At 41.3% G+C, this 26924-nt stretch overlaps 1 protein-coding gene across 1 annotated transcript in view; it reads left to right on the top strand.

The window, feature by feature from the left end:
* Nucleotides 1–1535: 1535 nt before the first annotated feature.
* PLXNC1 (plexin C1) overlaps nt 1536–26924 on the top strand; it is a 69446-nt gene continuing 44057 nt past the window's right edge. Inside the window, exons 1-7 of the mRNA XM_058022779.1 lie at nt 1536–2483; nt 12536–12658; nt 14576–14710; nt 16759–16859; nt 21787–21901; nt 22876–23020; nt 26382–26451. Of these exons, the coding sequence (XP_057878762.1) occupies nt 1536–2483; nt 12536–12658; nt 14576–14710; nt 16759–16859; nt 21787–21901; nt 22876–23020; nt 26382–26451 (1637 nt within the window). The remainder of the gene's footprint in view (nt 2484–12535; nt 12659–14575; nt 14711–16758; nt 16860–21786; nt 21902–22875; nt 23021–26381; nt 26452–26924) is intronic.

Below are 26924 nucleotides of genomic sequence, written 5' to 3'. Positions count from 1 at the left end.
AAATTGTGCAATGACTCTCTTCCACATCCTCTGCTACATTTTGCAGATTTTGGATGTGTTTTGGAGTCACTGTACAAGAGATAGGCAGATGGGCTGCGGAGAGCTCTGGATTTCCTGGGAATATTTGTCCTAAACACTTTTTACTGGAAAATTATGGAATATTTTTGCTGACCAGAGCAACATCAATTCTTGCACAATAATTGCTGCTGGGCGCTGTTGTGGAGAGAGAAACAAAATTTGTTAACATTGTTGCAATTCCTACTTGAAAATGTTGCGCTTGACTGATTCAAACAGAGGTTACTTTTGTTCTAATTTTTACAGTCCCACTTTTTCCTGCTATCAAGCTATTTCGAGACAAAAGCCGTTTAAATGGAGGGTCAGATGACATCTCAATTTTGAACATTACATCCTCTTCTCAGTAAGGTAATGGGCCCTACACCCATCATCACCCAGAGATTCCAAAAAGAGAACACTGAAATGCATCTTTGCTGCTTTAAATTTTTTATTTAAAATTCAGCAAAACGGTAATTTACCGTAAGCTCAGCATGTGACCTATACCTCACATTGTGTTGAACCTCAGCCAGCAGTGACAGAATGGGAGATGAAGTAAATCTGTTGCTCCATTCAACGTGGCCCATCCTGTGCCCCGTGCGCGTTGGATGGGCATCCATCTCTCAGCAGCACAGCTGGGAAGGGACAGGTTTTTTGTGTGCCTCGCAGGACCCGGGAGAATGCCTTTGTTCTACCTCAGGCGAGACCAAGATCTAAGCGGGGATCTCCGATCCCTCAGCCTTCCCGCTCAAGGTGCCATCGGCAGACCGGTGGACGGGGGTGCTGTTTAGCGGGGCGGTTCTGCGGCACATTTGGACGGGGACACGACGGCTTTCCAGGCTCGCAGCGGGCGCTGCCGGAGCCCGGCACGGTCTGACCCACGCCCACACCCGGCATCTGCCGGCGGACCGCGCCAGCGGCTGCCCCCGCTGAGCCCCTTCACCGCCGCCCGCGGGGGGCTTCAGCCGGGCCGGGAGCGAGGCCAAGGGAGCGCACGGGGGCCGCGCTGCCCCGGAGGGGTTCCCCTGCTCCGGTGTCCCGGAGGGTCCCCGCGCGGGTCCGGGTGCCGAGCGCCGCCGGGCGAGGCGGGTCTCGCTCCCCTCCGCGTCCCGCCACGCCGCAGCGAGCGGCCGCCCCCGGCAGCCCGGCGGCCGAGGTGCGCTCCCGCGGCGCCGCCGCCGCCCACCGTCCGCGGCGAGGCGGGCCGGCGGGGCCGGGAGGCGGAGGGGGAGCGGCGGCGCGCGGCGGCTCGGCGGCTCGGCAGCCCTCCCGGAGGAGCCCGGCCCACCTCTCCCGTGCAGGCACCCCCTCCTCCCCTCCCCGCCCCGCCAGAGGAACTCCCCGCCCGCGCAGCCCGCCGCGGCGCAGGCAGAAGCGGCGGCAGCGGCGGCGGCAGCGCCCGGCCCCTCGCGCACCATGGCGCAGCAGCGCCCGCCGCCCGCCGCCGCCTGAGGCGCCCCGCGGCGCGAGCCGAGCCCGCGCCCATGGCGGCGCCGCCGCCCGCCCTCAGCTGGGCGCTGCCCCTGCTGGCGGCGCTGGCGGGCGCCGCCGGACCCCAGAGCTTCGAGCTGCCGGGGGCCCCCATCGACAACATCGAGGTGAGCGGCGGCGCCGTGCTGGTGGCGGGCGGCAGCTGCCTCTACGAGCTGCGGCCCGAGCTGCGGCCCCGGCGCCGCGTGGTGCCGGCGGCGGGGCAGGGCTGCGGGGAGCCCCCCGGCATGCGCAGCAACCTGCTGCTGCACTACGAGGAGGCCGGCGGGGTGGGCGTCCTGCTGACCGGCTGGACCCAGGATGGCGGCGCCTGCCAGGTGTGGGAGCAGCCCTCGTACCGGCAGCGCTTGAACCAAAGCGAGGTGGTCAGCTGCCTGCCCGACGGCTCCACCGCCGGCGTCGTCTTCCAGCAGGCTGGCGCCTGGTACCTGGCCGTGGCGGCCACCTACTCGACCAGCGCGGACACGAACCACCTGCACTGCGAGCCCTCGAAGTCCGACAAGGAGACCGTCATCACGGTGCGCAGCATGGTCAACCTCATGTCCACGGAGGAGCTGGGCATCATCAAACGCAGGGAGGAACCTTTGCACTTTGTTGACGCGCTCCAGTGGGGGGATCACCTTTTCTTTCCCTACTACACGTTGAAGGCCAGGTTGGCCAATAACACGGAGCCACCCAGCATGGCTGTCCTGCGCCAGCTGGGCCCTACTGATGCTGGCCTTACTTTGCAAGGGCACGTCTATTTGGACTGCGGGTGCAGGAGCCTCATTATTTCCTCCAGCCTTGTCCGCCAGGGTGAGCGGGGCTGGTGGGTGGGTGTGTTCCGCCACAGCCACAACGCCAAGGCGTGGAACAGCACTGCCGTCTGCATCTTTGGGATGGAGGAGATGAAGGAGCAAACCTGTGCATCCCCACACTTCAATATGAACGGGAAAAGCTGTGTAAGTCTGGGCATCGTTTGCTAAGCTTTCACCCTGCGCGCCCTTGTTGACACTGTTATTGTTGTGGCTGGTGTCTTCTGCATGACTCACGGGGTGTCCCCGACCTGGAGGCACATGAAGTTTGCAAGAAACTTCAGAGCCACACCAGGCTTTTGCACATCAGCCCTAGCTCTGTCAGCTCTAGTGATTCCTCCAGCTTGTTCTGTTTCTAAAAAGCTGATCCTTTCCCAGACTTTGGTATACTTCCCATCTACCTGTTGGGAAAGACACATCTGATGGAGTACCTGAGGGCATCCTGGGTCAGACCTGAGTCTGAGGCTTCTCCTTCAATGTGTCCTTTTCAGACTAGGATTAGTCATATTTCATTTTATTTTCCATACAGCCTAGATAAAGCATCTCCTCTCTTATTCTGTGCATTCACATCTCATGTCATTGCAGCTACATCAGAAATAAAAAAAAAAAGCCCATCAAATTGGCTCTGTGCACTGGGCTGTGTGCACTGTTATCCCTATCATTCCCTAGTTATCTGTGGCTGCTTGTTCAGTGGTAGGTATTTCCCAAGCCTCTCACGACTGGCCTTGCTTGGGAGGGCTCTCACAGCCACCTCCCCAAATCCTTGTGTGCAGCAGACAATAGGTGAAATCTCTTTGTTGTTGCAGTGGTTACATTTTCACAGACAGTGGTATCCCATGGAGTTCCCCACATCACCTACTTCAGTAACACTCTCTTCAGCTCCTTCCTCCTTTTCAGGGAGAGCTGGGCACATGGAGGGTGGGATAGGCAAGGCTACTGGTTTTGCTGTGGCCTCAGGAGTAAAGAAATTACCTCAAAATTATATTATATTTGAAGGTAAAAATGTCATTCAGATGAAGGAGGTGCTTTTAAAAGGCCTGTCCATGCTTTTAAGTTAAGCTAGACTCAGAAGACTTTACAGAGCTGTGGCAAAGGATCACTGAAAAGTATCAAGGAGAACCATAGGGGTTCAAGCAAGGTATCATAAAGCAATCCCTAAGTCCTGTGCAGTTCCCACAGCTGCTAAGACCATCCGGGGTCTTAGCAGCTAAACTTCTGAATCCTTGATGTGTTACAATAAGAGTTTCTTCAAAATTCCTTGAAAGAAGTGCAGTAGATTTACTGGCACTCCTTGGCTTTCCAAATCAAACTCATAGCAGAGTGCAGTGTTGAGATTTTTTCCAAACAGACTACCAGAGGGCATGTGTGATTCAGTCTGCTCATCTCCCTACCGAGCTGTGAGACTATTGCCAGTGTTAGAGGACGTGGTTGTGAATGAGAGCCCCGTATGTGGGTGAGACAACTGTGCTGAAGTAAATAGTGAAACTCACTACGGAGCCAGAGCCAATCCTTTGATTTCCAAGCTAGCTTACTGCTTACTGTGTGATTTCTGTGCTCCCACAAGGCAAACTTCCGCAATGAATTTGAAGTCTCATTCTGATCCCAAAATACCTATTTGCTTGTTGGAATTTTATTTTGCATTGTTGTTCCTAATTACTCGTGAAGTTTTTTTAGCAAAGTGCTTTCTGAGCCTGCTAAACAAAACAGAAAAGGAAAGCTCCCTGGGTAGTACATCCTTTCTAAACATTTTAAAAACCTCATGCAAGAGATTTCAGAAGAGCCTCATGGATCTCGTAGAGTAACATAATGCAGGTAGGGTGAGACACATATTTCTGTGGACAGGGCAATTCCCTGTCCCCATTGCCTCTCAGGGCCTGAATATGAAAAATCAGTGATCCACTTGTTTCAGTATTGGTCTGATTCAGACTCCTGTGACTCCAGAGTTACTTTCATGTCCCAAAAGTCTAGTCCCTCCTGGAAACTGAGATTATATTTGGATACAATGTTGAAGAATCTCAACTGGAACAATCTTTAAAAGGGTTGCTTACTTAACCTTATGTCCCTACCTATGATGATGTTATTGATTGTAATATTTTGGCACAAGAAATGCAGTTTGCCACTGAGAGAAAAGTGGTATTTTAATATTTTGTGAGATAGCAGTGGGTTCTGTGAAATAATATGACCTATAATGTTATATGGCTAATTAGCTATCTTTTTAAAAGCTAATTGCATGTGCTTATGGTGTATAAACATAGAAATAAATGCATGTAGTTCAGCTTTAATATTTTTTTATACTACAGAAGGTTAGGCTAGGCTACTGCAGAATAAGTTTGGAGATGACAGGCCCATATGCTGCTGCTTCTGGGTTGTTTTAGACCAGATCCTTCAGCTGTCTCTCATCAAAGTATGGGAGTCCCTGCAATCATGGAATATGATGTTCTTGTGATGCCTCGAGTTTTAGTTATTACATTTTTCAGATTCTGCTTTAGTGTGTACTTCTGAGCTTCATATTAGGGCACAGTAAGCTCTCTTCACAGAGTAGGTAGACAAAACAATTCTTTCTCTAGCTGAGGACCAAGGACAAATGATCCAAATTTCAGGCTGGAGTGAAGAGACAAAACAAGAAGGATGGGACTTCATAAGCTAAAGCTATAATGGAACAATTAACTCCAATATGCTAATAGACCAGAACTTACAAAAGTGTGACACTCCATGACAAGTCATCCATTTTTGTGATGTCTTTGGGTTCATCTTGGGTGTAGCCCTGGCTGGGCTCTTGTGCTGCCTAAGGTGTATCCATTGGGGCCTTCTAATAAATACCTACTTTATTCTTTAGCTCCATCTAGTCTCTGTTCTAGCTCAGCCTTCACAAGGCATCACTTGGACTTGGAGGCACGTGGGCTTCAGAGCTGACAGGAGGATGAGTGTGGGATGTCCATCCGTGTGCAGCTTGCAGCAGTGGCTCAGGCCAGAAGGGAGTGCCTCATAGTACAGGGCTGTCAGGAGAGCTGCAATGTGTGGGAATGGCAGCAAACAACAGTGCTTAACACTGCTTAAAAGTCCAATCTTTTAAAGACAGTGTTGGTCTTGAGCAAAGGAATGTGTAGCAGCATTATGAGCGCTGTAAGTGCAAGACCTCTCTGGTGCTTGTGGTGGATGGACCGTGCTGAATGTCAGTCTGGCTTTTGCTTTGCAGTTACCATGTGTTGTAGGGTGCTGGGTCGTCTCTGCTGGGTACACTTGAATGCAGGAGCTCAGGTGTGATGTGATGAGGTATGTGGATCCCAGACATGGACTGTCAGTTTATGTAGGAATTGAAAATACAGGGATTTTTTCACTGCAGGAATACAATTTATAGTAAGCATGTACATTAAGGAGTAGTGGCAGCAGTGTGTTTTCCTTCTGATCTTATAATCCTTCAGATTTCTGTTATTATTCTGATTACCTTTAGGCAAGACATCCTTTTGCCCCTCTCCACTCACATTGCATTTCTCAACAGGACACTGCAAGAGGGGTTTAGCCCAGGGTATTGAATTCCCTGTTATGCCATTGCTGCATGGTGTACTCTGAACTCATTCCTGTAAGGTGCTGAGCTTTCTGGGCCTAACCCAGTAAAGCACTTAATGACATATTTAACATTAGGCATATATAAGTATTTCCATCATCTTCATGCCCATGCATTTAAAGTAGAGCATGTACTTGAGTACTTCACTGGATTGGAACCAAATTGCTCTGCATCCTCTTGGAACTCACTGTAGGTGTGTAATCTCTTTAGCTTCGCTTTGCCTCTTAGGCCAAAGTCCTCATTTGCATTAAATTTTAATGCTGGATTAGTCTCTCATTGAAAACTAGTAATTTTTAAGATCCTTGCTTAGCAACTTTATCAAAAAGTATGTGGCTGCTACAAATTCTGTGCAATTTCTCCATATGAGATGTAGGTAAGTCCGTTTTTGTTTTGTGCAGTAGTGTGCACAAAGAAGTTTGTCCTACTTGGATGTGTGTATTCAGGACATTGGCACTACTTGATTCCCAGAGGGAGGATTTCTATCTAGCAAAAGGCAAGTGGTGTTTTAGTTGAAACTACTCTAAAAACATTTTGCAGTTTTATATTCAACTCTTTTTTCTTTGATCCACGTCTCTTAGTTTTGAATATATCTACTTACATGCACTATCAGGATGTATGTGTTACTGGACTCTTACCATATCCTACATATACATAAGTGCATCTTCTTCACAATTTCCTTAGTTAATAAATGTGAATTTGCCATATCTCATTCTCAATTTCTTTTCAGAAACCTGACTGAGTACTTACAAACACAGGAGAAATGATGGAATTTGTCACAAACTTGCTGTGGGAGTTAGTGAACTTTAAGAAAGGCTTTTCTTCTGTTGCTCTGTGACAGAACAGGACCTACAAGGATCTCAGGTCTCTCACAGACAAGCGAGCATGTTGCGAGTCACAGCCTAGTAGATGAGTAGGAAAAGTGTTCCAATTGGAGAACATCAGCAGGAGAGAGATGTAGAGTGTTACCTAACCATGATAATGACAAATGCAGAAATTGGTTTTGCCATTAAAAAAGTTGCCTGAGAAGGAAAGGACTCAGGAAGATTCAAAGATTCACAATTTTTCAGGTAGAAAATGCAAAAAAAAAAAAAAATTTGTTGGGCGTCTATCTGTGAGAAAGAGAATTGCTGTAGTTTATATTAAGGTGTTTATTATGTGAAAAGGCTAAGTAGTTGTGATAGTTACTAAAAATAAACTATCTTGGTTAGGTTTTCATCTATCATTTAATGCAAGTAAAGAGTTGTAGCAGTCTGTTCTTTGCACTTTTTCATTTTTCAGTGGTTGATACATGAGGGTTGATACAATCCTAGCTTGTGTAAGCTCTACCAAAATGAGATTTTGAAGTCAACAGAGTCACATCAGTTTAATTACTGCTTTTAATTTGCAGGAACAACATTTGAATTTGTGTGGTAACTCATTCCAGAGCTATCCATGATCTTTTATTCAAGGAAAGAATTACAGACTTCTAAATATAATTTTGTAACAAAATTGATCTTGTAATTAATTTTGTAGTAGCGAAGTCAATCTCCTGAGTATTACAGACTGCTAGTGTTACATCTGATGTTTGATGGGTTTCTAGAGTTAGCCTTTCTGAAGTGAATGTTTCTGTCTCATTACAATGAGTTTTCAGTTCATCCCGGTTTAGTGTGGGAAGTAAAGCCACCGAAGACTTGTCAACTCTCACGCTCCAGGGATGGGGACTGCACAACCTCTCTGGACAACCTGTTCTGCTTGATTGCCCTCATAGTGGTGCTTTGTCATCTCCTGCTCGCTAGAAACCTGCAGTGTTTCAGTTTGTGTCATTATCTCTTGTTACCTTACATACACTTTGTTTAAGAGCCTGGCTTTGTTTCTTTGGTCCCTCTGAAATTGTCTCTTCTGTAAGCTGAACCTGCCCAGCTTTGAAAAAGGCCTGTAAGATCATCCACGACAAAAGCATGTCCCTGAGCACCACATCTACAAGTCTTATAAATACTTCAGATTTGTCAGGCATGATTTATTCTTGGTAAATTTATGCTGCCTTTTCTCAGTCACTTTGTTTGTTTCTTGTGTCCAGAAATGGTTTCAAAGAGGATTTTCTCTGTAATTATCCCAGGAAAAAAGTGAGACCTACTAATGTGTAATTCCCTGAAAAAAATCTTGGGTTATTTGAATATTGGTGCAGTATTTCTTTTTATTCAGTTGGAGACTTTACCTGATCTCCACACCTTTTGAAATAGGAGAAAATAACCTTTCAGCTTCATCAGACAGTCTCTCAGCATCTTCCTACAGATCCCATCTGTCTTCCCTAGAACTTGTAAAATCTGAGGTTTCTTAAGAGATCTCTGGCTTAATCCTCACAGTACTTGTAGTTTCTCTCCTCCTTGAATTCTCTATGTACAAAGGACCACAAGATGTTTCTGGTGAAGTCCAGAGCCATGGCTGCATCCACTGTCAGTAAATCTCCTGAGCTATTCAGCATCTGGTGTGCATTTTCATTGTTCTTTCTTTTATTGCTCATGGAAGAGCAGAAAAAGAAGAGTGGAAGCTCTTCTTGTTGTCCATACCATATCTTGCCAATTCCAAAACCAGGTGAGCTGGGCTTTTCCTAATACCATTCCTGCATGTCCAGAGACTTCCTCCTTAGTCCTGCTTCCTCCTCCTTTACGCTGTTGTTCTGCAGTGTAGCTCAGTCACGACTTCCCTGTTTAGCTAGAGGCCATCTCGTGGTATGTCTGCTTGTTCTCCTGAGTTTTGTGCTTGACAGAGATTGTCCTGAAAGACCTGCTAGCTTACTTGAGCTCTATTTCCCTTCAAAGCTGACTCTCAGGGGATCCCACTGACCATTTCCCTGAACACACTGAAGCCTCTACTCAGATTATCACATCTTCATTCAGTTCTTCCTTGTTTTTGAGTAGCAGATCCAGAAGAGCATCTCTTTTGACTGACCCCACAGGTTAACATGGCCTGGAGTCCCAACTTACTCACTTTGCCCCCAGAGCTTTGCAGTCCTGATCTGCACTAGGCCATGGCTTTGGTGTCCATGTGGATGTGCAACAATGGGTAGTGGTCCAAGGAATGGAAAATTACCATAGTCTTTCTGCAGTGAGTAGGGTCCCCTAAAAAAAGCCCCAACCTGTTGTAACAGCATGACTGTTTAGCAAGTGTGTGCCTTCATCCCTCACAGTCACCCACCACTTCCTTTTGCTCTCTGCTAACACACTGTTCAAGCTCAGTTGGTTTCAAAGCCTTCCTTGATGGAGCTTGTTCTCTCTCGCTGGTTAATAGGACACTTTACCACTTCTATGAACTTAGATCTGAGGGCAGAGAAGGGCTGTTTTTGCTGATGCAAGAAGTCACTAGTTTCTAGCTTCCCCATTTCAGGAGTCTCCATCAGCATCTCACTCAACCATAGCCTCTGACTGTTCTTCCTGCCTTGCATCACGAGCCTCAGGATTTGCCTCGGCAAGGTCTCACTGAAGACTCTGATTTTCTGGTCATCCTTGATAGTTGCAGGCTGCTCACCTGGACAGGCTTGTCCACTGAACACTGCTGGGCAATGCACAAATCAAAATACTTCCTGGGAATAAAATTTTGGAACAGTTCATGTTCTCATTCCTTAGCTCTAATAAAGCCTCGCTGCATGCCCCAATATTTGTTACCCTCTGATATAGTAAAAATTGATGGAGGTGGTTAAAGGATGGTGAAGTTCAGAAAGAAAATAAAGTTCAAAAAGTTCTTTTTCCCCTAGGAAAAACATCTATTGTTTCAGTGTTGACTATTGATATACACTACTTAAAAATCTTGTGTCCTTTTGTGTAGCTGCATCTGTTCTTTCACTGGGATGCTCAAACCCTTTATTTTTACTTTTTGGACAGCTGCATATGATGAATGCTGTGTGAGCTAAAAATGCTGCCCTTTCCTCTGAGGCATGCAATGTAAAATAATCAGGAGGAAATCAAGACAGAAAGTAGAAGTGTGAATATGGTTGCTGCAGCTGGAGTCATATGGAGATACATCTGAAAATGAAGTGTCAAACAGAAAATTAGTATAAATACCTTCCATGCCAAAACCCAAACAACTATAGACTTAAAGGGACTGCAGAATGGAGCAGAGGATGAAACTGAAGAATTTAAAAAAGGGAGTTCTTACACAGTGGTATTATGTTTTCTTTTCCTTTTCTTGTTTTTGTATGTGCCTGAAAATGTTTTAGGATAGACAAACAGATGACCATGGACATGAACGACTCTTCATGTGTAAAGGAAGTTTAGACTGTAAATGCATTTTTAAGGATGGATTTAGCTGTGAAAGAAGCAGCTTGGGAAGGCCCTACAGTGCTGTAACCCCATTAGTCACAGTGGAAGAGGTAAAAGGGCTTGTTAAAACAATAAATGGATGTGGAAAAGTGGTGACAGAAGGGTGAAAGCAGCAGCTGCACCCTGGAGGAAATGGGCAAACTGAGGAATAGGTTTCAAAAGAGAGAAGGCAATTTTTATTGTGGCTGTCCCCCCGTTCTTGTCCGTATTAGTTCAATGTCGCCTTGACCCTCCCTCCAGCAAGCAGAGGGAGGGGAGGAGACTTCCACACTTGTCAGTATTGGTTCTTCAGTCAGATCAGGAGGATGCACTGATATGACACTGGTTATTTTATTAGTATGTGGGTCAAAATAAAATCTGGCAGCAAAGCTTTTCAGAAACTGGGTGAGTACTCCTCTTTTCTGTGATCTTGTACAGAGTCTGCAAGGAACCTAGGGTAGTTTATCTCTCTTACACTATTATATGGTGCACTGTAGAAAAGCTATTGCTAATTTTGGTGGAAATGAAAGTGTGGAAGCTTCATTTCCTCACTCCCTAACCTGAATGAAGACTCATTGAGTGCACAAATCCTGGAGTTTTGTTATATTCTGATCTATTATAAAGTGAGTTAACTTCTTCTACCTTAAAATGCTTGCAGCCACACCCTGCCCCACTTCCCTGTCTAGCACAGACATCCAGGGTACTGGATTCTCATGGCCAAGTGAGTTTTACCAGAGTTCTGTGCCAGTGCATGACACTTCCCTGTGTCTTCTTCCTGCTGCATGAAAAAAGAAATAGTGACTTTAAATATGAAAGTTAATCAAGCCTTCTTTTATTCTGAGTGGCTCTTCTTTCAAGCTAATTAAAATAATTCAGATGAGTGAAGAACATTTTAATTGATTTAGGATTGCAGTTCAGAAAAAATAAAATATTTCTAGTGGAAATACTTTTGGGGATTAAGCCAGCATCATAGCATGCAGGAGAGTTGAATTCAGCTGTTACTGTGCTACGGATTTGCTTTATATCTTTGAGAAATGCTTTCACCTTACTTCTAAATGCCAGTTTTGATGGTCCATTCCACACTTTGTTTTGTGCATTTAAGTGAAATGGGCTCTTGCACTCAGAGGGTTCCTGTAGGTTTAGGAAACAGTCCTGGAGGCTGAGATTCTGGATTTGGTCAGCTAGCCTACAGGGCTTGTTCCCAAGGAGCTGGTCTTACCTGAGCTCTTGGCTCCTACCTCTCCATGCCTGCCACTCCTTTGTGCCAGCTCTGGTGTTTGTGCAGCCGCATGTCCATGTGATGAGGAGCATGACTCAAATGAAGATGTAGGTAGGTAGATTTACAGAGCATTTCCTTGGCACATCATTGCCTTAACTAAGCTCACTGAAAAACATTATACAGGCAAAGTGAAGTAAAGCTTGGCTGGGGTTGGACCCACTTGGAGAGCAGGTGGGATCACGCCTTTGGCAATGTCTGCTGCAGAGATTGACTTGGAGGACTTCAAAACCGAGTTAGCGCTTGCTAAGGGGACACAGGGGCTTCTAGGGACTCCCCCTGGTAAGTGATCCTGTTCTCACACATGTAGATTTCCTTTCAAGAGTTGATCATCTGCAATCAAAGTTTTTTGGTTTGGTTTTTCATTCCACAAGATACAGGGATTTCCTGCATGGTGTTTTTTTCATGAGCTGCTTGCATGCATTTGCCACTTAATTTCCTCCAGGTGGGATGGAGAATTGAGGGTAACATGTTGATTTTAAAGCTCATACAGCTACATTTATGTTCTCCATGACACAAACTTTATATTGCTTTATCTCATTTTCATGTTTATGTAATACACAAGTCTCTACTTCCTCTAGTGTCATGGAAGATGAAGGTTTGCATTTTTATACACACAGACACTGTTTGTTTGAAGTGTCTCCTTTCTCCAGAATATTTGCATGCCTTTGAAAGTGGTTGCTGAGTGTATCTAGCCTTCAGGTGATGGCAAAGCATGGCTTTATTGAGAAGAACTGGAAATTCAGAATAAACCCAGAACTTAATGTCCCAAAAAGGAGAAATCCTATTGCAAAGTAACTTACTGCTGCTACGCTGAGTCTGTATCACACTGAAGTCAGTGGTTTAACAGCAGCAGATATAATATTTGTTACAGATATGACCAGTCGTCACATATGAGAAACTAGTTTCATGTGTAATTTCCAATAGTGTGTTGCTCTGAAGCTGTATCAGAATTGGAATGTTACTCAAAGTGATGTCTAAAGTTGGTTCTTTGAGAATCTTTCCAAGGATTCTTCTTTTCCTCAAAGTTTTGGAGTATAGGTGAAAGATTTTTTAATATGTTTTTCTTCTATCTGATTCTCAGGAGGCACAATCAATCAAGAAATTACCTACCTTGATTCACTCTGGACTGGTAGCTGTTTATGGCACAGTTGTTTTGAATCATATAGTTCTCTTTTTGGGAACAGATGATGGACAGTTACTGAAGGTAAGCTGGGTGTGGCAGTTGTTCCCTTCTCCACCAGCTGCTGTTGTGTTCAAGTGGGTAAATATTTCCTCATTAATTTAGTATATTATAAACAAATATGATCCCCTGAATCTCTGGTTTTTGTTTGTGAAATAACTGCTGTATGGTCATTTGGAGAGCAAGATAACTTTCAAACGCAATTAGGTAGTGTTGCTGTGTAATAGTCTGTATCAGTATCCTGGTTCTTTCCCCAGGTGCCAATACCCTCTCCCTTCCCCTCCCTTGCCCCCTGCTGAGTGCTGTCTGTCTGTCTTGGCATTCCAGCAAGGCCATCGTATGATTGGCAGAGTTCAGAAGATGCCTCTCAGCCCTGGGGACATTGGGCCATCCAGGTGCCATTTGTCTCCTCTCCCCCCTTACCTGGTCGGTGGGGTCCCTACCCCTTCCCTCCCCTCTCCCCGGGGTTAAAGGACACGGCAGCCACGCGGTTTGTGGTTCTGTGGGAGCTGTTGCTGCATTCAGAGGCCTGTGGGCCAGGAATAAAGCTCTGGACCGAAACCCTCCAGCAGAACCCGACTCCTTTCCTTCACCTCACCTTAAAGCTTCTCCACCAGAGGTAAACCTGAGCTCCTGCATGCCTGGACTTGTCCCAAGTGCCAGCTGCAGCATCCAGCCAGGCAAAGGTGTCTCTGAGGTGAAACCACCACAGCTGCTGCCTCTGGTCAAGCAGCAAGGGCCAAACAAGCCCAGGCACGTTCCATCCGGAAATATTGGTATTTAATTCCAATAAGGTAGCCCACTAAAATTCAAGTAAACATTTCATTAAAACTCTAGTGCCCACAATATTAATTTACAGACTGTGGAGTTCTCAGTTATTCTGCCTTGTTTTGATTTTTTTTAATCCTTGCTTTGACATTTCCAGTAGAAGTATTGTTAGATTTTGGAAGGGTGTTTGTTTGTTTGTTTGCCTGTGTGATGTGAAAAGCTATCCATTAGAGAGAAGAGTCAAGATTCATTTTGCCTTAGCTTCTGCATAGTTGACCAACACAAACTTAAATCCATTGCTTGAAAGTGGAAGCCGTCTTACCTCATTATCAACCATTTCAACCATCCAGTCAAATGTCTTTTGTGCTTTATTTTTTTCTGAGTTTGTGAAAATGTGCATTTCCTGCCTACACTGCGAAGGATGACTCTCATTTTTTGTCTTTATTAAGCAGACATTTGGGGAGGAATATAGTAGAGATATTGAAAAGCTTTGTCCATTTGATTTCATTTTGCTTTTGATAATGAAAGATGAAATTGAAGTCTTCCACGTCTCCTTAACGCAGTGGAGACAGTGAACACATTTCCCTTTTTTAGTCATGGAAAACCAAAGTTGGTGTGCTTATTGACTTACAAAATAAAGTTTCTGGAGTCTCTGGTTCCCTTGAATTCTGTGCAAAGGGTGGTAGAAAATAGTAAAGTTGGGGAAGGTAAGAAAAAGAAATATCATCACAGGTGTATACTTAGAGAAGCCACACAGAAATTTGTGTAAATTCCTTTTTACTTTATGGGTGTCTGAATGTTAGTTTGTTTTCTGAACAGTAATACTTTCTTCTCCATTGATAGGAGTAAAGGGTTGTTATTTTGGGATGTAGGCATTTCTTCCACATTCAGTTTCCAAATCAGTCAGTAACAGGTTTGGTGGAAGGCATGTTTCATATGCTAAATCAGTGCCAAATTCAGTGCTAAATGTGTCTGGCATGGATTTTGTTGAAATTCTGTTCTTGTGGTCTTTTCCTTCATCCTTCTCCAGTGTGAGAACCAGTGCAGTAAGTGAATTGAATCATGACAATAATTCATCTCAGAAGCTTTGATGTAACTGAAATTAGGCTTTTGTTTAAGATATTGACTGATCAATAAAAGAACATGGGAATAATTCAATTACACATGTTTTAGGCTATTCTTAATGAGGAGATGAAATCTAATTGCCCAGAGGTTTTATATGAAATTGAGGAAGAAACTTCCATTTTCCCCAAACTACGACTTGATCCAGTTAATAATAACTACATCTATCTGTCCTCTGCCAATAAGGTAAGTACAGCATTTAATAAAATAATAAATTCATATAATCTACTGCTTTAAGGATTTCTACCACTTTAGAAGTGAAACATCAGTTTGTGTCAGAGTTAGACTTTTCATATGCAAACTGCAGTTACCAACTTTCCATCTAATATCTGCTTATGTTGCCTATGTTTGGACTGCACTCCTGCAGAGCTTGGGAGAGCTTCTGCTGTCATGGTGCTGCCCAGTGTTGCTATGATGCAGCAATACCCTTAATTCCATGGTTATTTTATGCCATTCTGCCAAGAGAGTGTTTCTGTTTTTCCTGGAGGCAGGAAAATGCAGATCATGCAGAGCCAAGCTTAGAGACAGCAAAAAACTTGTACACTCTTTGGAGACAAAACAATCCCTATGTTGGTAGGTCAGGGTTTGCCAGTCAATTAAGGATTTTCTAAAGTGAAGAAATCTCTTCATTTGAGAGATGGCTTTGAAGCCTTAGTTCTGATGAAATCAGTGATAATGCTGTAATCAGTGATAAAATTCCCATTGTCTTCAGATAGGCATAGACTTCAGAAGAACAAACAAAAGGGCAAAGAGAAGTGAGCAATGTGTGCATAGTGAGGCCAGGGAGTTCAGCAGAGGCTGAGAGCTGCTGCACGTGAGCAAACGTGGTGCAGCTGCACGTGGAGCAGTGAGCAGCTCCCAGGAGCCAGTACAGTTGTTGCAGCACATCTTGCAGCAGGGCTACTAGTAGAGCAGCAATCAGAAAATCCCTTTGTCTGGCCAGCAGTGGGAAAGATGGCATTGGAAGCTTAAGGGCTTGCTGTCCATCTTAGCTGAACAGGATTTCACCCAGCACTTAATTACCGTCACTTGAAATAAGATCACTTTTCTGGCAGTGAGCATAGTGTTTTAGCCTGCTGTTATAGAGCAGGGGTAAGGAGAACCCCTGACTGATATAAAACATCTATCACAAATATAGAAAGAATCAAAGTCTCAGTCAAAAGGATACATAGATATTCAAAGTAAGACTTGAATTTTCCGTAGCTTTGATAGAAGACCAAGTTGTTATAGAGAAACAACAGCTTTTAGGAATAAAAACGTCTCTGATTTTTTTTCTCTGATTATTTTCTCTTGGAGTGAAGTAAGGCTTCTACATTGCCTTCTTTAACTTGGTAGTAATCTAAGATTATGACTGGATTCTGAATTGATTGTCTCACACGCTTTTCAAGATAAATTGAATTTTATAATATGTGGATGGAAAAAACAGTAAATATAATTTTGCAGGAAACAGTGTATCCTTGTTTCTGTTGACAAAATACAGGAATTTCTCATTCTTGCAAATTTGTAAAATATTGTTTGAATTAGTTTTTCTTACTAAGATCATTAATTCACATTGTTATTAATCACATAATTTGTATCTGTATTCAGTATTTGTAATCAGCTTTCTCTTTTTCTTTTTCCTTTCCTTTTCTGAAAATGGCTGGCTAGGATATTGAAGCTGAATGTACAAGTATAGATACATACAATATAGCCACAATTATCTACATTTACTTACTGAAATGGCATTTTCATGCATGCTAAGCAGTTGCATGCGTTTGTTCTAGTGTGCACATGCAGTAACCTGACATGGTGATGCAAACACAGATGCATTTTGTTATGCGCATGCATTTTTGGATGCACCTTCATCAATCATTTAAATATCTCCATTCGGAGGAGAGGAGAATGGTGTTCTGCTAAGCAGAGCATTATTTGTAAAATATACCTCCTTTCTCTTATGATCTATACTTCACTATGCTGATCAGTCTTTCTTGCATTAATCTGCCCATGCTGGCCTTTGAGTAGTAGAACCAAATTGTTATTGTCAGAGGTGTTTCATTATCTGATGGCAAAATACAGTGTGTGCAAAATAGGCTGCATATTTCTATCCAAAGGTCTTCTGGCAGAGGGGAATCCATAAGGAGACTTCCCCAGAGGGATTGTGCTTGGTTGCTGTCCGATTTTTAATGGTAACCTTCAAGTTCCCTGTTTATGGAGGCTGTATTCATTCAATGTGTTATTGCATTCTTTGGTTTCAGGTGAGAAGAATACCAGTTGCAAATTGCGGTAGATTTGCTTCTGAGCAAGAATGCTTATCTGCAAAGGACCCCTACTGTGGGTGGTGTTCTTTCAATCAAAGGTATCTTTTAGTATTTTAGACTGTGATATAAAAGCAGAGCATTACAAGTCAGTGTACATTTTGACTGACTCGGGGCTATTCAACATCAAAATTGTATCTACTGATTTTTTGTGGAATCAGTCATAGCCATAAATGTGAGACACTTTCTTGTCATGTGAAAGGGAACTTGTGAAAGGCTTTGTAACGCTCAGATTTTTGAGATCTATCCATAAAATATATGTTGGGCTAAGAATAATAAGAGGAGATATTTTGATATATTTGTAATAATAAGAAGATATATGTCTGCTTTTAGAAGAGATATTTTTTTTTTCAGGTTGAGAGAGAAAATTGTATACTTGTGCTTGAAACATCTTAATAGTTGGGAGCATTTTGTATGTGAGAAAAAGAAGAGAAAAAGTTGTCTTCTATATTAGTAGTTCATTTTTTTGGAACCATTGATTTTGGTTTAGGCCAAAGGAGAATTTCTTTCTAAGTACTTTGTTCCCACATTTGAATCATTAATTTCGACACTAACTTTGAAGCAAATTTGAAATCTATTTTACATCTGGGGCCTGGACTGGAGAAATTCCTGGGTTGTCAGGCCTAGTCTTAGCAATTGCAAGCAACTACATCATGTAAAACTAAAAACTTGCAAAGGACCATCCTAAATTTAAATTGGCTTTTTGTCCTTCCTGCCCTGGTTGTGCAGCTTCCTGGCAGTCTCATTTTTTGCTGACAAAAATATGTCTGCTCATTTTCGTCATGTGTATGTTTATGGACAGGTTATAGTTATTTGTTCTGGTGTTCACATCACCTTTGCCTAAATAAGTTCCTCCCCCACTCCCTCACACTCACCTCTTCAATGTTTTTGTGCAAGCAGTCTCTCTCTCCCTCTCTCTTTTCATTTTGATATGCTGAAGCATTGAACTTCATTAAACTCCTCTCACTTGAGACACTCCTTTCTTACCTCCACTCCAGTAATCCTTCCAAGAAATTCATGCATCCTTTTAAGATAAGGATGGCCAGGACTCTCAAAGTGTTCCAGAAGAGATTTCAGCTGTGCCTTGCTTAATGTTGTTTAATCAGTTGTCCAGGATGCACCTTAGTGTGTTCTGGGATCACAGACGTCTTTTTCATGACAGCATCACATTGATGGGCCACAATCATCCATGATCAAATAATGCCCCCAGGTCCTTCTCTTTCTTTGTTGTCTTTCCAACTGATGAGTTTCCAGTCTATAACACATATGGGTTGTGAGATTTTTATTGCTGTAGGTACATGTTCTTGTACTTTATGCTTTGAAATGTCATTCCATTTCAAGGTTATCCAAGTTTTCCTGTGTGATGTTCTTATCTTCCTTTGCATGTTAATTTTCCCAACTCTGTATCATCAGCAGATGTCAACAGTGTAAACCTTCTTTTATGCCAATTTGCCAGTGATTAAAATCTTAAAGTGCCTATAAAGATGAATTTTTGAGGAATTCCACTAGTAGCCTCTTCTAGAAGGTTAATACTGCTCATTTTGGTTTGTTACCCAATTGGTGTTAGCATGATTTTGCTGAAGATCTGCTACTTTGTGTTTGCAAAGGTAGTTATTGGAAGAGAGTAGGTATTTGTTCTGTAATGCGTTTTCTTCAAACTCTCTTTTGCTCCCTTGATAGAGGCTGTGTATGTTACAGTGCTAAGCTTTTCAGGCTTTTAATTGCCTTATAAAGAGGTTGTGAATAACTCTTATTACTCAGTAAATCCTCTGCTTATGAGGGGAATCACGAAAAGTTTCCGTTTGATTGAAACAGAAATAATTTACTCTTTTGGAGAAAAAATTAATTACTATCATACGAGTCTTGTTCAACACCCACATAATTTTTTACTGTTAAGTACTTAATGTCATTAAATATTTGGCTTTGTGAAGAGACACCTCTGGGTGAAATTTTAGGTAAAGAGGAAGAAATTTTTAGCCAATATTTTAGTCCAGATCCATATGTGTCCACTAAAGCAATGTAGTCCTTAATAATTTTGAGGTCAATGATGTTTTCTACTTTTACAGGGAAATATGTTTTCTGTAAAATAAAATACACACTCCAATTTTATGTAAAATTTACTAGCAATGCTCTTTTTTCATTTTAAGGACAGTGTGAATTAAAATGCAGTCCTTTAGTGAAAAAATGTGTGCATCTCATTGCAGGTGAAAACAAAATGAAACAAAATGTTTCCACTGTTCCTATTTTTACTCTTTCTTCCATAGGGACATATATGAATTCTCCTTTTCACTTGCCATCACTCAAACCAGTTAGTCACAGTATTGTGTGATTTCTCCTAATGTCTCTAGATTTTTTGTAGATTAATCAGATTGGCCTGAATTATGCTGAAATACAATTCAAATACGAGATATTGATGTTTTACATGCATTTTCCACATGGAAACAACACAATGTATTATCTACCATGACCAGAGTTACTTTTGCATGTAGTCAATGTGTGGGACATCAGTAGACTTCATTCAGGGTTTGGTACATTCAAGAAAGAAGGAAGCCTCAACTTTCTCTGAAAGCATGTTGTCATTCCATGAGGAAGTCAGTGTGCTTTGGCAGGACAGAGAAGGCATGTTAGGATCTGTAGTTAACAAAGATTAGTGAAGCAGAGACTTAAGTAAGTACAAATTAACCAGTATGCATACATATTGTGTTATCACAGTGGAATAAGAGGAACTCAGTTCCAATTGTGTAGAGAAATCTTTAGTATTATAAAGGACTAGTTTGCTGTGGAATATTAAAAAAATAAATTGACTCTGCTTTTCTCTGTACACATATCTAGGCTCTTAGCCTTTGCAGGGCAATTTTGAGAATTTATGCTGAGGGGCATCAGATGTGACTGATTCCTATGAAAATGACTGTTCTGCACAGCACACTGTTAGAGTGTTAAAGGTCAGCTCTTAAAGCAACAAAAGACAAGCATGACCCTGGGTCCTGGGAGGCATTACTGGTTTTGCTATTAAACTCTCAGATTCTTCATTGCCAGTGAAGGAAACAGCTTCACTGCTTGTGTTCCTCAGGCAGTCTTAAGAAAGCAAGTAGCTTCTTCCTGGGACAGTTGTAAATATTCAGTTTGATAAACAGTTTTTAAATATTTCAATATTAGCATCACTGAAATGCATACACTTATTTAGTGCCAAATACTAGGAGTGTGTTGCCTTGAATCTTTACCATTATAATCCTCACCCTGTCAGAAACTGTAGAATGTCTTTCTTTTGTCTTTCCTTGTTGCCAGTGTGAATTACCTGCCTGTATGTTTCTGAGAATGTGGTTTATGCACATCTGTTGATGACAGATTCTGTCTTCTGTGGCTCTAAAACTGTAGTGCTAATGAGCCTTTGTGATCTCAGTAGGGTGAAGAGAGATATAAATGAGACTGAAATTCACCCTAGCTCAGACAGTTTGAAATACGTCAGGCATATATAGTCCCAATTTATTACAATATCATTATGATCTGAATGTATTTAGATGCAAAACCTCACCAGGTTCTTGTCCAGCAGGAACTCAGTTTCCTGAGTTAGACCACAAAGGAAGTGACCTTGTGCTTAACTGCATTCCAATTGCCAACATCTTGATCTGCAGAGAAGATGACTTTATGGTTCCTAAGATTTGTGAGGCTATTTTGGTCATTTCGGAATGTGGTGGATATTTTTGTTGAATATGTTGTTCATTTTGGAGGGAAAGCACATTGTTTGTGAAATATGTTTTTACAGTGAGCTCCTAATGAAGAAGGCCCATACTTGGCAAGTCTGAACTCATTTCCAGTTTGTAGCCAAGGAATGTTTCATGCCAGGCAGATATCACTGTTCATAGGATTGAAGCTATATATATATGCTTCTACATTTGGTAGAAAAATAGAACTAAAACTATTAAATGTTACATTTATTTATAAATATTCAATCTTAGTATTAAAATATTAAGATATATTCAGTTAGCACTTACTTGTCTTTAATTGCTAACTGTATGAAATTACTTGGAGTTAATCTATGAATTGTTCATTAGCTGTTGACAGTAGACAGCATTTTAAGGATTCGCCTTTCAAACTTGATTGTCCATCTAATTTGTATGCCTATGTTGTCTTTTTCTTATGACATGTTTTTAATATATGTAGTCTTTGTAGTACTTATGTATCCCAGTGTTTCCTCATTCTTTCTTCATTTTTTGTTGCACAGTGTATTTTCTATGATTTGGCATCTCTAACAATTGTATTTACTTTGGGCTATCCTAATTCTGAAATGTATTTTGTACTTGAAGACAGAGAAATCTATTTTGAACCTTTTCAAATCTGGTGTTTTTATCCCAGTGCACTGACAAAAAAGGGAAGGATTACCATTCAAATCAGTGGGTGACAAAGGAGATTAGGGAAGAGGATGCATCTCATCAACTATGCATGTCATAGTCTAGCTTTACATTTGAGCTTCACTCCCATTCCTTCTTATACCCTCTGGAGAGAGCAAGCAGCTTCTATAGAGTGGTTCATTTCATTTTGGTATGAATGTCTAGCAGGGTAGGTGAATTGTACCCTAAAGAACGTATTTCTCCCCACAGAGTGTGGAGGGGGCTGGTGGGCAGCGAGGGGAGCAGATCTAGAGCTGTACAATGGAACAGTCAAGTTGGCAACAATGAATTCCATCCCGGGCTACCAGTTACTGTTACTGGCCAAGCATCTCATGTTTGCTTGAGTCCCATTGACTTAATGAAAACCCTCGAGCATATATCAATGCAGCGTAATTAATTTTGATAAGCAGAAGATTTTACTGATTGTTTTCCTGAAGCTTTTTGCAGTTATAGCCATATTTCTGTAAAAAAAATCAATAGTGTTCCTGTAAAAAATCAATAACTTTAAATAAGTTGAAGTACAGTGTCTGAAGTCAAAGGCACAATAAGGAGGCTAGTATAATTTTATGTATACTTTTAGGTGCACATTAAAAGAAAATTGTACACATTCAAACAGCATAAATGGTTGGTATAACATTTCACATGCACCTGATAAAGATCTGAAAATCCTGCTAAGTTTCCCTGCCAAATATCAGGTATGTACACCCAGTTTTATGTGTGTTTGTTTATTGTGACTTAAAATATGTAATTTTGTTGCTTATTGCAGCTTGTCTTCTTTTGTCACCATGTTCCATACATTAGTTCCTCTTACCCCAACAATTTGCAAATATCTTGGAAATCTCAGTAAGCTCAATGGTTCTCCTCCTCTCCTATGAAATATATCTTTAAGCTACACTTCATGATGCTGAGTCAAAATTTCAAATATTTACTATGCTAACATTGCTTGGAAATGTTTCCAATTGTATCACCGTATCAACTATTTTAATATTTCCAGTAACTGTATATCAAGTGCAGTATGGAAGTTCTGAGCTTTGTAACAAGTTAGAAAACATTCACTGGGACACATATGCTAACAGAAATTCTTGAGTGCTCAATATTAGTCTTTACTCTGTATCTGTTCTCAGCACATGCAGCCTTGAATATTTGATTATCAACTATTGTGACTGGCCACCTAATCTGCACGCTATTGTTTCTGATTTCCTGATTGAATACACTAATGTAATCATATTTGTAAAGCACTCACAGTCAGAAACAAAGGATAACTCATTACAATATAAGTTCTGTTTCATAATTAAGTGCTCTTTGGTTATGGATACAAACGATCTCTCTCTGTGAAGATTCTTAAATATTTTTTAAAGGAATATAACAGCATATAACACAGCAATATTCTAGTTTTAAACTCCAAAATTATTTAAAATTGCTTGCTAACATACCATACAGATCCATTTTATTTCTGAAAGTAAGCAGTGCTGTTACTTTCAGAACTCTTTCTGTATTGCTTCTTCAGTTGGAAGAGTCACTCTCCTTTGAGACCTTACCTAGTGAATTGTTTGCTTTCACCACAAAAATTTTCGTTTTGTGCATTTCATAGTTCATCGTTCTCTGTAGAGACAAGGTGATGACTTAGCAAATATAACAAAAAGCCCATTGTGTTTTTATTGTTTTATAGGTTGTTGTGACTGCAAATGTAGGCAAAATCCTTACTTTCTGTATGATAAAAATTGTAACAAGCGTTGAAATATTTTATGAAAACGTAGTGCTGAAAAATTCATCCTGTTTCTGCAATCTAACCACTCCAATGATAACTGACAACGGTATGTTTTACTATTAAATGTATTTAATGCTTATTCTCTGTCCTTTAATACTGGGGACTACTGTATAAATACAGGCCTAATGAGTGTGAAAGTATGTAATGCTTTTTATTAAATGTCACTGAAGCAAAATAATTCATATTTTGTTGAGTGATGTGAGTATAATCACAGTGTTCTTGGTGGTTAAAGTTTTGTTAATATAGAGTCCTCTGTGGAAGTAATAGCAGACATTGCCCTGTGTCTGGAAGCAGCTTCTTCAGTTGACCCTGCGGCAGTGCAGTGCCTTAGCATTAGAATATTTATTTACATGGTGCCATTAATAACTGTCTAAGGAAACTTAAGATAACTGCAATGACAATCAAGCTGGCTGGAGCAATGGAAGCAGTGTTGGTCTAGTGCTTTGCCTTGACAAATTAACCCATCTTAACTCTTCTCTAATCTGCAAACTGAATTTGTTTTTGCAAGAAACTGTACTGGCATAAATAAGAGGAGAATCTAATTATGAATATCTGTACAATAAATAATCTTAACATTTAATTAACTGTTTCAACCTACCTTAGACACTGTGAGAAAGTGATTCTGCAATGTGGAAGATTAGCAGAAAAATAGATGGTTCAGGGGCAATTTGATGGGTACATCCTTTTGACTTGATTTCGTTCATTCTTCTGAATTATTGGTTGAATCACATTGCAGTAATTCTGACACTGCTTTGTTCACCAGTGGTTCTCAGAGTTAGATACCTGAGCAATTTGTATTGGATGTGTGATGCTTGTGATCTGGTTTGTGTATCTAATGGGCAGCTACAAGTTTTAGAATGAGGTGGTAAATTACCGAATGTCTAGACCTTTGAGCTGTTCTTTAGGCTTTGATCTCAAGGATCAGATAAAAATCCTTCACAGTGGAGTCTTATTTGACTAATGGTAGGGCAACATCCCCCTTGCATTTCTTCAAGAGTCTGTATAGAAGCACAAAGCTTTATTAACAGAGATTGGCCTTATAACTTCTTAAAGCTGCTTGTGTTAGAATGCAAGAGTTTTAATATAAACTAAGGAACACATAGCAAACACAAGGATTCCCACATGTTTTTAAGTGACTTGAAGAAGAAACAGAAAACAGACACATGCCTTGCCTTTATCTCTCCCTCAATAATATAGCCCAAAGGACATGGAATACTGTGCATGAATCTGATTGTCTTATAAAAACCTTGGTGCAGGAAGAGGAATGAAATTTACCAGATAGTTTCAAGGACCTGTTGTTATGAAGAGCTCAGTGCTACAAAGAGCTCTCTCTCTCAGGGACCCTTGCCCCTGAAGAAGGCTCTTTGGAATATCTGGATCTGAGTAGGCTGCATGGGAAAAACTCCTCCAGGGTCACAGAAGTGTTGTGTTAAGTTCCTGTCCAGCGTTGGGAATTGAGAAGAAAAGACTGTCACTAGAAAGTGACAGCTGGAGTGATATCCATGAGTATTTTAATCCATTAAGCCTTCTTTAGTAAATACTATTAGTGGATTTTTAAGAGGGAAATGTCCTTTATTAGCCCAGTCCCAAAAGCCATGTTATCTTGTAATTTTGGAGTATATAGCTTCACAGACTAAAGCTTTCTCCTAATTCCATTAGCAGGTTTTCAGAGAACAGTTGTTATGGAAGCCAGCTCACCTTGCCTGTGCTTTGTGCCAAAAATGAGCCCTTTGGCAGTGTTAACCAGAAGGCTGTGAGGTTAGCTTGTGCCTGCCAGTATTTACTGCTACTCACGTGCTCCTGTGAGCTGAGATCTCTTAGTGGATAATTCAAGTGTGAAGTAACATTGTTTATTTGTGGTATCTCCTGTAAAGTGACCTCGGTTTCACAAGAGGATGCACTTGCAGAACACCTTTAGGTATCATTTCCTGGAAAAAACATTTTGAAAATGCCTGCTACTCAGTGCAGTCTAATGTATTTTAAAAGGTCAGTGCAGACCATACAGAAAATAATAGATTCCATTAATTTCAACACAGAGAGAATCAGAAAAGCATATTTGACAGTGTTGTTTTTAAAGTATTTATACAAGTTTAAAAGTAAATACAAGCTGTGCCAGTAGGAGATAAATTCCTTACTTTTACTTACTACTTCTAGTGAAATACTAGGAGTATTTTACTCTTTCTGTAGCTCATGGCCTGAGACCTTTCTCATATATTGATTTAGGCGAGTGATTTAGGCAATTGTGTATCAACACGTCAGATTTTTGCTGATAACTAGATTTCTGGAGATGCAAACAGGTGCTTGATGAAGGATTTTAAAATGTCTGTCTGTACTCATCCACATCTTTAAGCATAAAAATGCTGTTAAAGTCAGTCTGCTATCCATTTAGGAAGGAGTTTGAACATATGAGTGGTCCCAAGGGCTGTTTCTAACAAGCAGTTCAGATGAGTTTGCAGTGAGCACCCAAGTGCCATGCTGCCATGTGGAGGGAGGAGATACCTACATGAATGAGCAACACAGATGTAGCCAAAGCTGGCTTTCATCTGAACAAGACAGCCTGTCATAAAGGCTAGGTTTTCTCTGTCTTTGCAGGATAGATATACTTAAAATCTGTGTAACTTTTCTGGATTAAAAAGCTAGCTACTTTCTAGCATAGAGAAGTCAGAAAAGTCTGCAAACATGGGTTTCATTTGATCCCAGGCAGCCATTCATTTCACAGACTACACATCTGCAGGCACACAGATGAAAGAGACCATGGCTTAAGTGGTATATATCCAGTTCTACTGTTGGATGTGGTATTCTGCTCATAAGGGAAGATACTCTTTCATACCACAGCTGCCAGTGAATTGTTGGTATAGTAATTGCTAGCTGAAATAATGGCAAATTGACTCATGCAATCATAAAAGATTTAAATAGGATGAAAATTGCTACTGCATAGATTACAAAAGGAGACTCTGAAACCAAGTCTGTGAGACAGAAAGAGAGAGAAGTATGGTATGGTGGGGTCTCTTGCATTAGAACAGTCTGCTGTGTTAGAAGACAAATTCAGGGTCTGGTTATACCACAGTATATATCACTCTGTGCTTTTTGAGAGATGATTTTATATCCCTGTTTCACAGTAGCATTTCCTTATCTATATCCTGACAATAACATTACTTTTATTTGTCATGCAATGGTGGTATCAAACTTAATTAATACATGTGTATAAAGCATTGGCATAACTCAGCTGAAGAGTTCTGTGGAAGGACAACATCTGGTTATTTTTATCAGTCAGAAGTGTGAGTGAATGTATGAGAGAAGGTGCATACCAAGTATATAACAGCTACTTTGAGTTTTCAACTCAAATTATTTTTGAACTGTTATTTCTTCTAATATCCGTCATATACCTAACATGTGCATTTTTACAGATTGTCTAGTTCTTGAAGCATCACTGTCCTCAAGCTCTTGGAATATCACACAAACATTTCAGTTGAAAAAGTAAGAGCCTGATTCTTGTTAAAGTTCATTGTGGGGTTGTTGTGTGTAGGGGGGGGGGAAAGTAACTAAAGTAATTCATCATTATTTTTTCTTTCTTTCTTTTTTTTTTTTTTTTTTTTTTTGTATTTATCAAGGAGTTACATGGCACATGGCACTAAAGATAGTCAGGATAGTCAAATCTGTTTTCTTGGCCCACTTCCTCCTCCTTCTCTTTTTTTTTTTTTTCTGTTAAAAAGCTACTTCTTCTGATGACTCCCTTATTTAATGGGACCTAACTGTAGGGGAGTCATTACAATGACTGAATTTATGACAAGTGCCTGAAGAGATAATAAAGGATGTCACAATAAGATTAAAATTCTTTTTGTCCTTGCATGAAAGGTGGGCCCCTGGTACTCAGTGTAAGGCCTAGATTAGAGAAGTCAAGAGATTCTTTAAAATCACTTTGTGAAGCTGTTTTAAATTAGACCCAGATG

The sequence above is a fragment of the Melospiza georgiana genome, chromosome 4 (assembly GCF_028018845.1).
Source record: "Melospiza georgiana isolate bMelGeo1 chromosome 4, bMelGeo1.pri, whole genome shotgun sequence".
NCBI lineage: Eukaryota > Metazoa > Chordata > Aves > Passeriformes > Passerellidae > Melospiza > Melospiza georgiana.
The sequence above is the reverse complement of the archived record's forward strand: the minus strand, read 5'-3'. Positions and strand labels throughout refer to the sequence as shown.